Genomic DNA, 15,611 nt, shown 5'->3' on the forward strand with positions numbered 1-15,611 from the left:
AAAATACGTTGTAGGCATCAGAAGCAGCTAGGTAACTGTGCAAAAGATTATGTATGTATTATCGGGTTTAAATTCACAAATTTTTAGCAGGATATGAGGATCGCCGCTATAGCTAGAACTTCACTTTTATTTTCACGGGGATTTGTTAACCTCAGCCTAATGCGTAACAGAAAGTGTTTCCTTGCTTTTTTTTTTTTTTTTCATACATCTCCAATCAGAATTTCGCGCGGTGGTGAGGGAGGATATCATCCATGGCTTAGTGCATGGCTGCAAAAACGGAAATTGAGTACGTTCACATCCATGCCATGAAAATATTTATCAGAGTGCCAGCCACTGTGAACATGTAAAACATTTGCTTTCAAAGACGATAGTATTTTTTCTATGGCTGCCGTCTACGACGTGCAAGTTTACACATGTTAACCTAACACAATAGTGCACTATAGGCAGTGACCCTTCCTTTTAAAAGCTGTGACGTTAAAAATAGCAATGCTTAAATTTCTGTCAAAAGAATGCAGACACATGCAGGTTGCGATAGAGAAAGATCCCACTGGCAAAACTTTCTTGCGAACCAGCACGTGCTCCGAGAAGGGGATGGTAGGTGGGGTGCTCGCAGTGACGTCACACTGTTGGCAAACAAGGAGAGGTCTATTGACAGTGACCCCTTCAAGTTTTTTTTTATATGCTTCACCCCTTCACAATATCGCATTGTGGGAAAGCTGCCTTTCAGACTCTGCTATGGTAGCAAATGTATTGATTCGAAAAAAAAAAAAATGCGATATCTACATGGAAATGCATTGTGCAGTTACATTGGCCCCTTCATAGTTGTGATATGCCCCACCGCATCGCATTTTGATTGCGGCAAAGCTGCCTTTAGGGCTCTGCTATGATCGTAAACAAATCGACTCGAGAAAGTGCTGGTTTGAACCTGTGCAGCATAAGTGGGGCTTTAATTATTGCCTTGTTCAGACTATTTAGTCCAAAATGGACTAAAAAATGAAAAAGTCCGAAGAACTGTGACAAAGATTTTCAGCTTCCGAAATATCAGATGTTTTTATACATTGACATCAACAGGGAAGATTAGCAGCTCTTTAGATTAGTAAATTGAAGATTAGCAAATTTGAAAGGAGCATGTTCTTGTCCGCCAAATCAATGGGGCCTTCACAGAAGTTGAAGGGAGAGGTGGAGGAAACAGTCTTTTGTTTTCACGTGTAAAGTGTTGTCAATGCCACACTGGTTGCATCAAATCATGTAATTAAATACTATGTCATCAGTACGTTACAATCTTGATGAAGCAACCTAGCCAAAAGAAACACTTCCATGTTTTTATCTCATAAGAATGTGCTTAGGAAACCTCTGCAATGTTTTTTCTGTAGTTGTCACTTTAAAGTATTTGAAAAATAACAAATATTTGACAGCTATTCAAAAAATATTTATTAGATTTGCACTCAAACTTTAATAATCAAATTGACTTTGCACACAAAACTTCGCTATTTGCACTGCTGTACTAAATATTTATCAAGTCTAGATGTTCAATGAAATGGAATTTTTAATGGTGGACATTCAGGCTTCTTGGGCACCATCTCTTTACGATATTTATTAATGTTAGACATATGAAATTGTTGGAAGGAGGCAACAAATGTCACTCCTTTCACTGCTTCAAAGCTGAATGTGTCACCACTTCTTCGTGAAGACATGTCTAACTGGCAAATGGAGGCCTCTGGAGAGCATGTGAAATTACAGTAGACTTGGTAAATGGAAATCTGTTATAACGAAATTATGCTTAAACAGAACAACTGTCTGATAGGATTGGTTCTAGTACTTGTATTTGGCACCCCTGTTCATCTTTTGGTAAACGAAACTCTTGTTAAATGGAACATAACTTCCTGATCCCTTCAGGTGCCATTTAAGGAGAGTGTACTGTATAGCAAGAAGGAAGGTAAATCTGAGGGCTCATTTTACTTTGTTACAACCTTGATGAAAATGAATAGTGCAGCCAAGGAGCATATAGGGGAGTTACTTGCACCCTTTATGGCTTTATGACGTGAGCTTCGCCTTTGCGGCCAGTGCACTGTCTTACGTAAGCTTGGCAGGTTTTCATCGTTGCTGATCTTCTGGCGGTGAACGCCTGATCTTCATGTCTTGAACAAACTTCCCGCGACAACATACCGAACGGCAGGCTATGCCTAATCGACGTTGGTTGCGTTTCAGTAGTGGTCGCGTGCAATCTAAAGTGCGGTTTAGTTGGGAATCAACGAAACTCTTTGTGGTGGCTGCACTTGAAGGGAAGAGATACATATTGTTACATGTAGGGCTTGTATGGTGGTTTGCGATTCAATTGCGACGTCTTGAAATAGGGTGCGTGTCTGTGAAATAGAACGATTGGCGTCTGCAGTCAGCGAAATTCCGCGATGGTGCTTTCTCTTGTTATACCACCCCCCCCCCTTTTTTTTTCATGTTCATTTATTTAAAAGCAGCATGCATCGCATGCTTCTATTCTCAGGCATGCAGGGCTGCTTGCTCAGCAAGTTTTGTGTCATTGTGACCTTTGAAAAGGGTTGTTTTGGTTATAGCGCTGATACTCGCGACTTACGTTATGAGTGGTCTATATTGTGATTACAATATAAAAGTGAGGAAATTAAAGTGAACGAAAGGACGACTTGCTGATGGCAGGGAATGATCCTGCAACGTTCGGATCGTGTGTCTGATGCTCTACCGATTGAGCTGCAACAGCAGTCATCCTCTTGTCCATGCTATCACATATTTTTGTGCATGTAAATCTGGAAACATTAGGCTCCACTACTCATAGCCGTAATGGCGAGTGTGTTTTGCCAACTGGCGTCACGTAGAATGTGACCTTTTTAAGAGCTGGCAGCTGACCAGTGAGCCCTTGGAGACTTCGTGAACACATAAAGTCTACCGAAATGAGACTCTCACTATGAATAAACAAAAGAAGGGAAATTTAGGGGCTTGCTTTTCTTTATTAGACATAATTTTGAAGGGTCCCTGCAACTTATTCGTGTAATCTTCCAATGGATTCAAAGAGCTTAGTAGCTGACAAATCGACTGCCGCAAAGCTTTTTAGAATCCGTCAAGTGTGATTGGAGTTACAGGGCAGGGATTTGTCGCACTCTTCAAGCACTGTCTCTTTTCGTGATATCGAGTACGCAGAAAGCTGCACAGTGAGGGGGATGAGGTAGCATTATGTGGCTGCCATGGTGACTGTGCAGCTTATGTTGCTCAAATCAGCCAATGGCCATGGACTTCTAGTTTGTGATGTGGTAATTTGGGATTATGGCTTCACTTGTTGTGAGGATAATAAAGAATTTCGAGGGAACCTTGAGAATCAATTCTAGGCAGTGTGCTGTGCTATAATGTTAGGCTTGCTTGGACTGTGTAGCCTCGCCTACCAATAGGCAGCGTTTTCTGACCGTGCTAAAAAAGTGCTACAGGACCCATTAATAAAAACCAACTGACAGCGAAGCCAAAAAAGGTATAGAGGAATTTATTTGTAGCCTTCTAACTGTGTTGTAATAATTTGACTTAAAGGTGAAGAAATTAGGGTGTATGGAAAGAGAACTTGATACCGGTAGGAACTGAGCCTGCAACTGAGCCTGCAACCTTCGAATAACCTGTTTGATGCTCTACCAATTGAAGAACAGCAGTGGTTGTCCTCCGGTACACTTTAATTTGTAGGCTACAAGCAATGTCAACTATACGTTCCTTGTCTTTATTATTTGTTCCTTTTCATTATACAGTGCAGGACTAGTTACAATGTGGTCTTTTTTTTTATTCCTGCTTTTTCCTTCCATAGCACCCCATCTATACGCATTCCCCTTATTGTGTATTCCCATGAAATGAAAGACCTGTTATTAAACGGTTGCCTGAAAATCTTTGTGGCAAAGGCAGCAGCGAGTGCGCTTGTGAATGGAGGTGCGCTGGGTGTGCCACTGTTGTTACGGAGCAGGAGGGTACGCGGAGTGAAAGAATGAATGGCGAGGATGGAAAAAGAAAAGGTAAAAAGACTAGCACCCTGCGTGGGTTCGCCGAGTGAGGAAGGGGGGTGGTTGCCTAGGCAACGGATAAGCCTTTGCGCTGGCGCGACTACAGTGTACTAGTGTGGCTTCGGCCACTTGCTGGCCGCGCTTGGTCACCTTGGCACATGCGATTGATTTGATGCGATGTCTTGAGATCAGGTACACACCCATGAAATCGAGCTATCGGTATCTCTAAACGCGCGAAATTTCGGGCATGATTCGGCATAGTGTCTGTGTATTGCACATAATTAAGGTGGTCTGAGAAGTAGGCGGCAAATTTCTACAATGGTGCTTTTTTTTGTGAGATCCCCTTATTTTCCCTTTTTGTGTTCCTTTCGTTGGTATTGTGGGTCTTTGTACGTTAATTATTTTTAATATTTAAAAAATTTAAATAGTTGTTAGCCCACACTGCATGCTTCGTATGTGTTCCAATGGCATTACACCACATTCAGGGCTGAGCAGATATTTGAAGATGTCTATCACTGTAGGAATGTCAACAGTGAGTCATGGTCCTGTGTTTTTCAGTGGCAGCCGTCATGTCTTCATGCCTTTATGCCTTCATGCCTCTCCTTGCAGGTGCCGTGGCAAATTTACAATGAGTGGTTGGCTGGCCTTTGCATCAGAAAGGCATGGTGTAGCATAAAACTCACTGCAAGCTCATTTAACTTGCACATGCACACACACGTGTACACACATACGCACAAAAAAAAGAGAGAGTGTGGAGAGCGCCTTCCAGTCCTTTCACTCAACGGTGTCATCAGCCATCATTTCCAATTTTTGTTCATAGAGGCTGTGGAAATAGGTTGGCTAAAGCAGCTTACCTCGCGAAGCGACCGGAAAGGGGCTAAATGTTCTCCAGTGGTGTTGCACACAAAGGAACTATAGCCACGTTCCACTCTAGGACCCGGTGTAGAGGTTGCACTTGCGGCAGGTCGCTAACAAACACGGGTTTATTAACCCAAGATACGACACAGTGCGACAATCATGGGCTTGTTGACCAGCAGGGAATCTCTACAAGACCGGTCGAGTACACTATCCTGCGGGGCCACGGCTACCTCACTAAGGGGAACTGCCGAAGCGTGCGAACGAAAAGTCGCCCCGCAAAGGCAGAGCACGACTTCCTCCATTGCAAGCGCCGGGCAGTAGCAAACCCATAGGAGAGGGGGTAGTCACTGGCAGTCAATGATAGGCAAAAAGCGGTGACGTGTGCTTGCGTAGCCTGTGCTGGCGTAGCATGTCCGGACATGCCGGCCGGCAAGGCGCCAACTCCCGATGCGTACCAGCTGACAGGACTTGCAGCGAAGCCAGGGCAGCCATCTTGCCGATTACGGTGGTTTCTAGCCCCGGGGCCACGTGGGCGGGCGCCCATGCCAGGTGGGGAACAAGGCATCATAGGGAAGAGTGCGCTCGATTCCCACAAGCCATCAAAGTGTTGAAGCCATCACATTGCACTCATTAAACAACCCCAGTAGGAAAATATATTTCTGGAGTCTGCCAGTACATCACAGGTCACAATCTCGTTGGGATTTGGCATGCAATACCGTCGGAATTATTATTATTAGCCAGGCCTTTCATTTACTTAACTGTTTTTTTCCCTCTTTTTTCTACCGAAAAGGTGGACTACAAAAAACGTATTCTGTTTCGACCAATGTATACTGATCATTCATGTGTGACAGAAAGACCAGGTACACCTATAAGTTGAAAATCTAGTGCAAAGTTACTTTTCTAAGTAGCCAGAAAAATCTTGCATGATTTGAATAAAGTTAAGATTGGGGAATGAAAATGGTTCATTACATTGTGGATTTTGTTAAATTAAGGTTCATCATTCTAAGGTTTGCCTTTTTATGTTTTAAAAGTCACTTTTAGACAGTTGGCTTCAGTTGCTCCTTTCAGCTTGTTCGCATTTACTTCTTGGATTTGAGCCCTTAATTACATGTTGATCTTGATGTTGCAAGATCTGGCAATTAATATGGACCAACCTCTCGGACATTGATGTCCATGCTGAAATATGTTTTTGGAAGCTTTTGTGAGTAATATACTTGGATAGAGATGCCTGTAAACTCATAAGAATAAAACAAACATCCCAAGCTCCATATTTTGCATAGTAAGTTTTTAAGCAGGTATATGTGAGAAATTTTATTCTGTGTTTAGGGAATAAGGATGACGAGGATTACAACTGCAAATGAAAATCTGTTAGCATTGTAGACTCTTCATCTCTATCTTTGTGACTATGTTAGCTTTCAAGGCTAGCAGAGGGCCATATTTTATAAATGTTGGCCCCAACCATTACTGAAAGCAAGCTCATTTGGCCTTGTAAAAGAAGTCATGTTGTTTTTAGATTCTTCTTGTTGGAATGGTATTTCTTGTGATGCATCACTGTCTTTCAGAATGTATTGGAGCACTTTGTAAGAATTCAGTAAAAATTTTTCAGTAATGCTGTAATTATGTAAGTGTTCATTCCACAGCTACAAAACCTGCCATTTCACGCTACATATCCTAAAATGAGTGTATCCTCGGAGGTGACCTACTGATCGTTATTTTTCTGCCTTTTTAGTGTGACATTGAAGTACTATTTGCAGGTTCATGATTTGAAAGTTGCTACTGAGTGTGATGTGGAGTCAAAGAAGACTGCAGTTGGCCGCAAGCGTGGCCGGCCACGAGTTCTGCCTCAGCCATCGAGCAGCACATCTGCCGCACCGTGCTCAACTGCCAGTGGTTCTGATGCGATTGAAGATGCAGAGCAGTCATTTGATAGTGAGTATGAAAGCTCAAATGCATGCATTTAAAAGAAATGCACTTATATCATAACCACTTAGTGTGCAAGACGAGTCATGATGAGGTCTATTCCGATGCCTACTTGATGATTAATGTGTGGGGTTTAACGTCCCAAAACCACCATATGATTATGAGAGACGCCATAGTGGAGGGCTCCGGAAATTTTGACCACCTGGGGCTCTTTAACTTGCACCCAAATTTTTCAATGCCTACTTAACTTTTCGTTATCACGCATGCCACTTAGCTTATTTGTGCCCATTCTCCATGTTTCCTACAGTGTGAACATATCAAGGGCAAGCTTCCCATGACATATCTCTTGGCATCCTGTAGGCTAAACATCTTAAGCACTAGCTGCTTCGATGATTGCTGCCACGAGCGGCTAAAGTAGTAATTAGGTGCTGAGTCTACAAAACGCTTCCAGTGGCTGAATTTGGAGATTGGGGGAATCACATTTACCATGAAAATGAAAGCGTAAGCAGTATGTGTAACGCTCAAATGATGGCAGCTTCCCTTGGTTTTTGGTCACCTTGTTTTTGACACTGTGCATGCATCATACATGCATGTGCATACCTGCCACTCCTGGATTGTCTGGGAAACTCCCGGATTTTGACTGTTTCTTTCATTTGTACAGTTGTCATGAAAATCTTCTGGAAATAGAAATTTCAGTGCGTGATCTGGCCGCATTGAGAAAAATGCAGGTCAGTCCTCCGCCCCAGGCTTCTTGCATACCCAACGCATTTTATTTATAATGAATTTAGCAAACGTGCATCCAAACGTACAGTAGTCTCAGTGATGCGAAACCCCGGCAGACACGAATTCTGACATTCTCCAGCCAAATTTCTCTGTGTCCATTGGGCTAAAGTTCGAATGTTCCAAACACTTTCCTAATCGGGGCGTGTGATATAAACTTTAGTACAGAAAAAGTCTAACGAAGGCTGACCAAGAATAGCACACTGTCTTCTACAGTGCGTGTGGTTGCCACAACCGCTGTGTATGAAACCACGGTCGTTCTTGACATGGCCATGTATGGCGACGACGTTACTGACAATACTCTGAAAGTGTGCGCGTGTGTCACGCTCGACCAGTGAAAGCAACGCTGCCGTTCGCAACCTTGTGGACAATACCGCGGCAGATGTGATCATAGATAGCATAAAATGACTTAGTTTTGAAGGCACATGCACTCCTTACGCACACGGATTGATAATGGAACTACAGTTTGCCGCAACCGCCGCGCACAAAAGTGTGGCGATGCGATAGTGATCTGCGAGCTCCGAGGGCACGTCGCTAATGCAGCAGTAGATTAAAGACAGTAAAAACCTAAGAAAAAAAAAAGGCTAGAAGCGTTTTGGTATTCCTGTTCAAAGAATCTATAGTAGCGAGCAACACCAAAGCTTTGGACCAGCGCGCTTTGGCGGCAGCCAGCTGCGCTGGTCCTGTTCATTGACATGTGTTCCAGGAAGACATAAGCGAGTCATTAAGGCGGAAATAGATTTTGCTAGTTGTTTTGATGACGCAAAATTTCGGGAGTACTTGCGCTCCCACTTTGAGGGACTCGCCTTAGTGGGAAACTTGCCTCATGGGCTCAATCACTCCAAGCCATCATAAGACTGCAATGCCAATGTTAGCGCTTGCAATTGGAATCCTACCCCCTCTTTTTTTTTTGCACAATGTTTTTTTGAGGGGGGCCAAGAAAATGGTGAAAATAATTCAGTGCGTCGACCCCCCTCCTTTCCCGTTGCAGAAATTTCGCGGATTCAGAATCCTTAAACTTGGCAGGTGTGCATGTGGCATTGTGCACATGCATCATGCATACTTGCTAAGAATTATGATGTACTATTTACAGTGTGCAAAATTTCAATCACCGCTTCACTTAGGTCAATGAGTCGGGGGTGGTAGTACTGTGGAGAAGTTTGCAGATTGAACATGTCAAAAAAATTAGTTCATGACTTATGTCTTCTTTTATATGGTGCATGCATTTTGGTTTGTTTACTTATTTCTTTGTTTTAACCGTATTTCCTTATTTCATCATGGGTACCTTTCAATATTTACAAGTTTAAATTGATGCAAACATCCAGTTACACATTGATCTTCATATATGTGTTTTGTATAAAGTACATGTTTTACATGTGTGCAGCCTTTGAAAATTATGTTATTTTGCTGCTTCACTATCTTTTTCGAGATTCATGACAATCACTAATTTATATTTTAAGCTGTCTGCACTGTGTGTGCACTACGATATCAGCACCACACACAAAATCATCGTGAAAATTTATGACTGTGGGTTTAGCCAGGAAACTGGAAATGATGGCAGACTGAACAGTGCCACAGCTGAATTCTTCCACTTTGCAAGCTCCTGCTTGAGAATGTAGTCAGTGGGCTTACATGCCACTTAGTCTATTCTGTCGAATATGTAAAGAATAAACAGTGTTGACTGTGCAGTTTTGCCCGTCTTGTAAAAACAAGTATTCTGAATAAATTTCCAATGTCATCTCTTTTTACTATTGGTGATTGCTAAAACCTTTATGTTAACTAATATCTTATTTGAATGTTTGTATCTAGTAAGAAAGCTGTATGTGTGCAGGGATCATTTAATTTCTTCTACTTGTCTCAAGATTTCCTGCTGGGTACAAAAATAGCAGTGCCGCTTTTATTCTTGGAACTTTGTTTATGTTGCCCATCTGCCTCTCTTATCCTTTTCATTACACTTATAAGAATGACAAATCGATGGCTACAACGATGGCAGTAGTAGATATATCGCATTATAGCCATATTATTATCGTCAGATCTGCACACACCAGGGAGCAGAAAATAATTAGAAACTGTGCCCATAACTGTCATTGCATTACTTTGGCCGTAGGCACTCTTAGTTCGCTCTAATACTTAAATTGCCCCACATGGACCCATTAGAGTTAGAGGCAGCTTAATAAGGCACCTTACAGAAGTACTGCAGACGAATGCCTCTGCGACTAGAGGAATAGTCGCACTTATATTCCTGGCCACGCTGTCCAGCGGCATGGCTCATGGCAGCCTAAACTGCACGCCCATTAGTGCAAGTTTGTGTGCATCCACCTTTCAGGTAGAAATTCTGCTGTCTTCTTAAGTCGTACTCTATTGTAGGTATCTCTAATGACCACTTTTATGTTCCCCATAACAGTGCTGTAAATATATAACGAAATATACAGCTGAACTTGTAAGGCTTCGTTCACACTAGAGAATTGGCAGGAGGGCAACAATGCTAAAGCAGATGAAGGTTCTTATCTGTGCTTGCTTAAGATGTTTGATTTCGTTCTGCCACTGCCACCGTTGAGTCTTTTCATGACTGTTAGGTGATCACATGCATAGTATGTGTGACACTTTTCTTTCTTATTCTTTTTTTAATTATTCCATACCAATTTTTTTTATGCATGCAGGATGTAAAGGATAAAAAGTTTAAACCCTTTCAACCTATTGTTTTGTGGAAATGCATCAGTGGAAGCTAATTAGCTGGTTACTTTCACACAATGTCAGATTTGAAGAAATGCATTCGGAAAGAATCTATATATAAACTAAATTATTTGACTAGTGCACCCTTAGAAGTTTGAATTTGTTGCCTCAGAATTTTTTGTGACAGCAGTGAAAAGTTTCTATATTGAAAATTTTGGATGTGCAGATTTTGTTGAGTTAAGATTTTAAAAACCCTTAGCTTTTTGTAGGCAGAAAGTTCTGTGTATCCTGCACTATATTGACGCATATCATAAAACTGTTCAAAATGTGCGCGCCCTCCGAGCAGACTACGGTGCTCTGAAGTTACAAGAATCAACCATGACTACACGTGCCTTCAGCTTACGGGATTAAATCGTGGAGGCCAGAAGAGAAGAAGAAGTGACAGGCCGCTTGAGCAAGAAATAGAATGCTTCTTTGGTTACCTTGTGTTCGACTAGTTAACACAGAATAGTTTTCTCCGGACTACCTGAATCGTTTGTTAAAATATCTAGAAAATTGTATACTATATTAAAGTCTGTTATATCGAGGTTTAAATGTAAATATTTATTTGTGTCACTTTTTTTTATATACAAATATGTGTGTGTATATATTAGATGGAGATTTGGATGATGGCAGCAATGAAGCCATTGGCAAGCGCCGAGTGCGCCCTCCTAAAAACCTTGAAGAAGACTACTCAGTCACGTCAGCAAAACGACGGCGTCCAAAGAAGGACAATGCTGCTGAAAGGCAATACAGGCAAGTACTCTTCAGGCATCTAGCTTGACTCTTTACCATTTACATAGACCCACTGTTTAAGTTAAGTTTGTATATACACTTCAAACATGTGTGAACTTGGATATTTTGGGATCATAATGGGGAAAATGTGAGTGACAAGAAAAAATGTATTAAGGAAAAAAAGCGCGAAATTGTCTGCTTCGCTAGTTTTTTTTTTTTTAAGTATTCTTATGAAGGAAAATGTTTTTGACACTAAAAAAAGTGCCTCTGTTTTTTAGGGCAGACAGAGCAAGGCTGCTTGTGTGGTGCTGTTTGTCACAGGGCATCTCTGCTGTCTTTTACAGGCCTTTAAAACTTAATACATTATCACTGTCTCACTTCCAGCAACTGAACCGAGGGTGTGTTACGTTTTGCTTGCAGCTAGTAGCCCACCTGTGCAGCGAGTAGCGTGCCTGTGAAACTAAAGCATAAGACAAAAGGGCCCGTTTCTTTCAGACCACATTACCAAGCCGTACTTTATTTTAAGTATAGTTCTGAGTTGTAGTGCTTGCAAAACACTCCATTTAGTGTCTGGTATTGTCGGACACCACCAGTAAGTAAGGCAGACGGTATGTGCACAAATTCTATCATAGGGCTGGAGATTTTCACTACCACATTTCTCTTTGCCTTAGCTTCCCAGTCGTTGTGAAAAGCATATTTGTTTTTAAAGGCCAAATGCAGCGAAATTTGACTTGGGCAGGATTGGCTCGCAATGTGTAGCATATGTTGGGTAAGCAATGATAATAACAGTGAAAAAGCCTGCGATTGCATATTTAATTTATAATCGGTGCTCTAATTGTCAGCTACCAGGTGACACAGAACCCTAGTGGTGTGCCCGGGCAAATCAGACACAAACGGAAGTGACTTCAATTGCAGCTCACCATTGCTCGGGAGCACACCTCCCTGCAGTTGCATCCCTTCCACTTGTTTGCATGACGCCTGTTTACGCAAACAGATTATTCAGAGGAGTTAGCTCTTTTGTAGTACGAAGTATGAGCCTATAGGCTGCTTAACAAATGTTACAGCTGGGACCAGCTTTCACGCTTTCCGAAAAAAACATAAAGCTCCAAAAGCAGCGCGTTATCGAAGTGAGGCCAACGAAATAGGAAGTATCAAAGAACGTGGTGCTTTAAGCGGCACATTGAAAAGATGATGAATGACCAGTGTCTCTTAGCCAAACTAGCCTTAAAACTGAAGAAACTGAGCCCTGACGCAGTGCGGCAAACCTTGGCCAGAGTTTGGAGAAGCACCGGCAACAAGATGTATTTGTACTAGTGTATTTTTAATAGCATATAATGCTTGTGCTAGTGTGTTTTGCTCGCTAAATTGTGGCATAACTCTATTCCATTGAGAAGACCAGAAAAAAAATGATGGCCTGCGAAATGCTAGACTAGCTGCGCCATCTTTGTTTGAGTAATCAAAGCTCTAAAAGTTGGTTGGCTCGCTTCTAGTTGTGAGTAGTCAAAGCAGCGAAGTTCGACAAAAATGTTATCATGCGCAGTTCAGAACAATCAAGCACAAAAACATATCAGAAAATGGATTTTGCTACGTTATGTTCAATGTAAATGCTTTGGGCGCAGTCACACAAGTGAAGTGCAGGGATGCTTTCAGCAGGCGCGGGAGTGTACCAAAAAGAGCTTTGGTAACAAAGACTAGTTTCAGGCTCGGCATCGGGCTCGACGTCGACGAAGTCGGCCCCGCAAAAAAAGTTTCGCACGCATGTAACCATCACCGCCGCCCACGAAATCTTCATCTCCACAGCTAAATACCGGAAGGCCCGAAACAGCAAGTTGGTTGTTGTCAGGTGGTCAACAGCTATGAGCAAGCGCTCTGCAACACGGCACCTATTGCGCGGATTACACCCAAGCCAAGAGGTCACACTTTTGACGTTTTGTTGAGCGGCAGGAAAAAGTGTGGAAGGCCTCCTGTCTGCCATCCTGACCACACACGCACACCAAGAGCGAGCAAGACACGCACACGCGACACACATGCTAGAACGCATGGAACAGCTCTGGGCCTGTTTCTAGTCATAAAACGAAACTTCTTAATTCGAGCCAGTGTGGCTGGTGTCACACAGCGGTGGAGACTGGCAAAAGAGTTGTGATCAAAACAGGAGAGCAGATTTGCGAGAGAAGGGCAAAGAGTTGCGATAGAGAAAAAAGAGGAGAGGGTACGGCGGGAAGGTGACCTTGGAAACCAAACACGCGAGAAGAAGGCAGGTCGAAAGCTTGCTTGAAAGGTTCGTAAAACGTGCAACTTGCGCAAAGAAAAACTTGAAAGAGTGCCTGCGCATGCAAAGGTCAAAGAATCGTTTTGTTGCACTGGCGGTTTTCGATAATTCACTATTCGTTCTGTGCAACAGCCATATGCGTGTGGAGGGTATGCTGAGCCAAATGCGAAGTGAGCGAGAACAGTTCCTAAACATGAAACGAATTGCGGCGCATCAGTTGGTGGGATAGTGTGCGCGCGTGCACTAGAACGATACGATAAGACAAGACGCAGTTGATCGATTGCAGTTGGTGGCCGACGATGTTGACAAATGGTCTAGTCACTCCAGGCCGGCGACGCCAATGACAGTACCAGCGATAAAAACAGAATAGATGGCCGACCGGTCTTTGAAAGATCGGTGGCAGTGTAAAAACACAGGCCTCGTCTGGCTATGTGAGGTGCTCAGAGTAGCGGGGGGACAAAGGATTGAGGAGTGCGTAACAAAAAGCGGTCGGAGAAAGTGGCAACTAGAGGGCCACGGAGACAGGGTCAGCGTTTAACAATAAGAATCTATGGGCACCTCGGCGATGTCTGATCGGTGGTCGAAAGTGCTTTCTTGAGAAGTCAGCAGAGCGCCGACTCCGTTCGCTGTAACTGATCGGCGATGCTCAGAGACGTTCGTTGTAAGTGCGATTTTGTGCCATCGAAACAATGTATATTTTCACAGTCACAGGGATATCGTTTTAAAGGGACCCTTAAACGGTGTTGACGATTTTTACAAACACATTGGGTTGGTAGACCGAGTCCCAAGGGTGATTTAGAGACTGATTTGAGCTCTCTGCATAAACTGTGTAATCTCTTACAACGCTTTAAACTGCAAATCGCTCCAGATCGGGGCGACTCAGCCAAACGCATTTTCAACCACCCATACACCAAGCAACACGCTCTGCCCCACTGACGTCATCGTTTCCAGCTGGTCTGATTAGCTGTGGAATGCGCAGCGCAGACTGCCGGTATCGGATCAGCAGCAGGATTTACGCGTATGCGGTCTCATGCCACATCATGATGCAGGCACCACGAAGGCGGAGCTTAGCCCCGATTGCTCAAAGTAAGAGTTGAGAGAAGTTGAGGGTGAAAGGCGGAGCGGAGGAGAAGGGTACTTTTATAGTTCTCGTAGCTCCGTTAACAATGGGTGTTTCGATTGGAACTCTGGTGCCAATGATTTGCTCCAGTAGTGGTCTAATCAAAAACAGAATGTGAAAAAAAACGTTTCAGAGACCCTGTAAGCGGGCCGTTATATGTGGGCACGACTGTAGCGAGTTTCCCAAGGTAACAAGTTATGGCTAGTGTAGGCAACAGGATGCAAGACCTGGTCCTCTCCTAGATGGAGCAGTACGGCACCAAGACTAGTAGTCGAGGCGTCGGTGCAGAGGACAAATTCTTTTGTCATGTTGGGCACTTGTAAAATGGGAGGATCTCAAAATTTGCTCTTAAACATAGGGAAAGCTTCTTCTTGAGACTATCTCCATGTGATAGTCTTGCTCTATCCTTTCCGTGTTAGGTCAGTCAAAGGCTTGGTGATCTCAGCGTAGTTGGCAATGAATTTCATGTAGTAGCCTGTTAGACCCAGGAAAGGCTGTAAGGCTTTCTTCGTCTTTGGTCTTGCTGTTGCGAAAATCTTGTCAAGCATTTTCAGAAGAGGTTCAACTTTACTGTCTCCTATTCGATGATCAAGAAAACAGATGGTCTGCTCTCCTATTTCACATTTACTAGGCTTGATGGTTAAATTGGTGCATTTTATTCGGTCAAATACGCTTCGCAAAGTGACCAAAAGTTCATGCCACGTATTTGTAGCAATGACTAAATCGTCAAAATAGTGATAAACATTTACTAAGTCACCAAACAGCTGTCGAGAGGTGTGTGAAAACAGCTGGAGCTGTCTTTATGCCAAAGGGCATATATACAAAGTCGTATAGTCCAGAGGTACTAGAAAATGCTGTTTTTTTCCCAATTGTTCATTGCCATGGACAGTTGCCAGTAACCTTTAGTGAAGGCCAACTTAGAAAAAAGATTGCATTAACCAGCAAGGGCAAGAACAACGTCTATACCCGGTATTGGCTCTCCGTCTGCAATCAAGATCTTTTTGAGCTTTCTGAAATTAATGCATAAACGAATCGTGTTGTCAGGTTTCTTAACAACTATAATGGAATCATGATATAATGACTCTAATCTTTCAGTTATGCCCATCTTAAGCATGCCTTGGACTTCTGCCTTTACGCTTTCCCGTAGAGGTAGAGGAATAGGATATTGCGGCACGTGTATAGGCTTATCAGATGTCAACCCTAGCGTGCGATTCAC

At 43.0% G+C, this 15,611-nt stretch overlaps 1 protein-coding gene across 3 annotated transcripts in view; it reads left to right on the plus strand.

Annotated features, from left to right (window-relative positions):
• The window catches only part of LOC119177304 (uncharacterized), a 206,879-nt gene that overhangs the window by 107,752 nt on the left and 83,516 nt on the right, over window positions 1-15,611 (plus strand). For all 3 annotated transcript variants that reach the window (XM_037428763.2, XM_075878365.1, XM_037428764.2), the window contains 2 exons: window positions 6,614-6,788; window positions 10,886-11,027. In XM_037428763.2, the coding sequence (XP_037284660.2) occupies window positions 6,614-6,788; window positions 10,886-11,027 (317 nt within the window). The remainder of the gene's footprint in view (window positions 1-6,613; window positions 6,789-10,885; window positions 11,028-15,611) is intronic.

Source organism: Rhipicephalus microplus, chromosome X, assembly GCF_043290135.1.
Source record: "Rhipicephalus microplus isolate Deutch F79 chromosome X, USDA_Rmic, whole genome shotgun sequence".
NCBI lineage: Eukaryota > Metazoa > Arthropoda > Arachnida > Ixodida > Ixodidae > Rhipicephalus > Rhipicephalus microplus.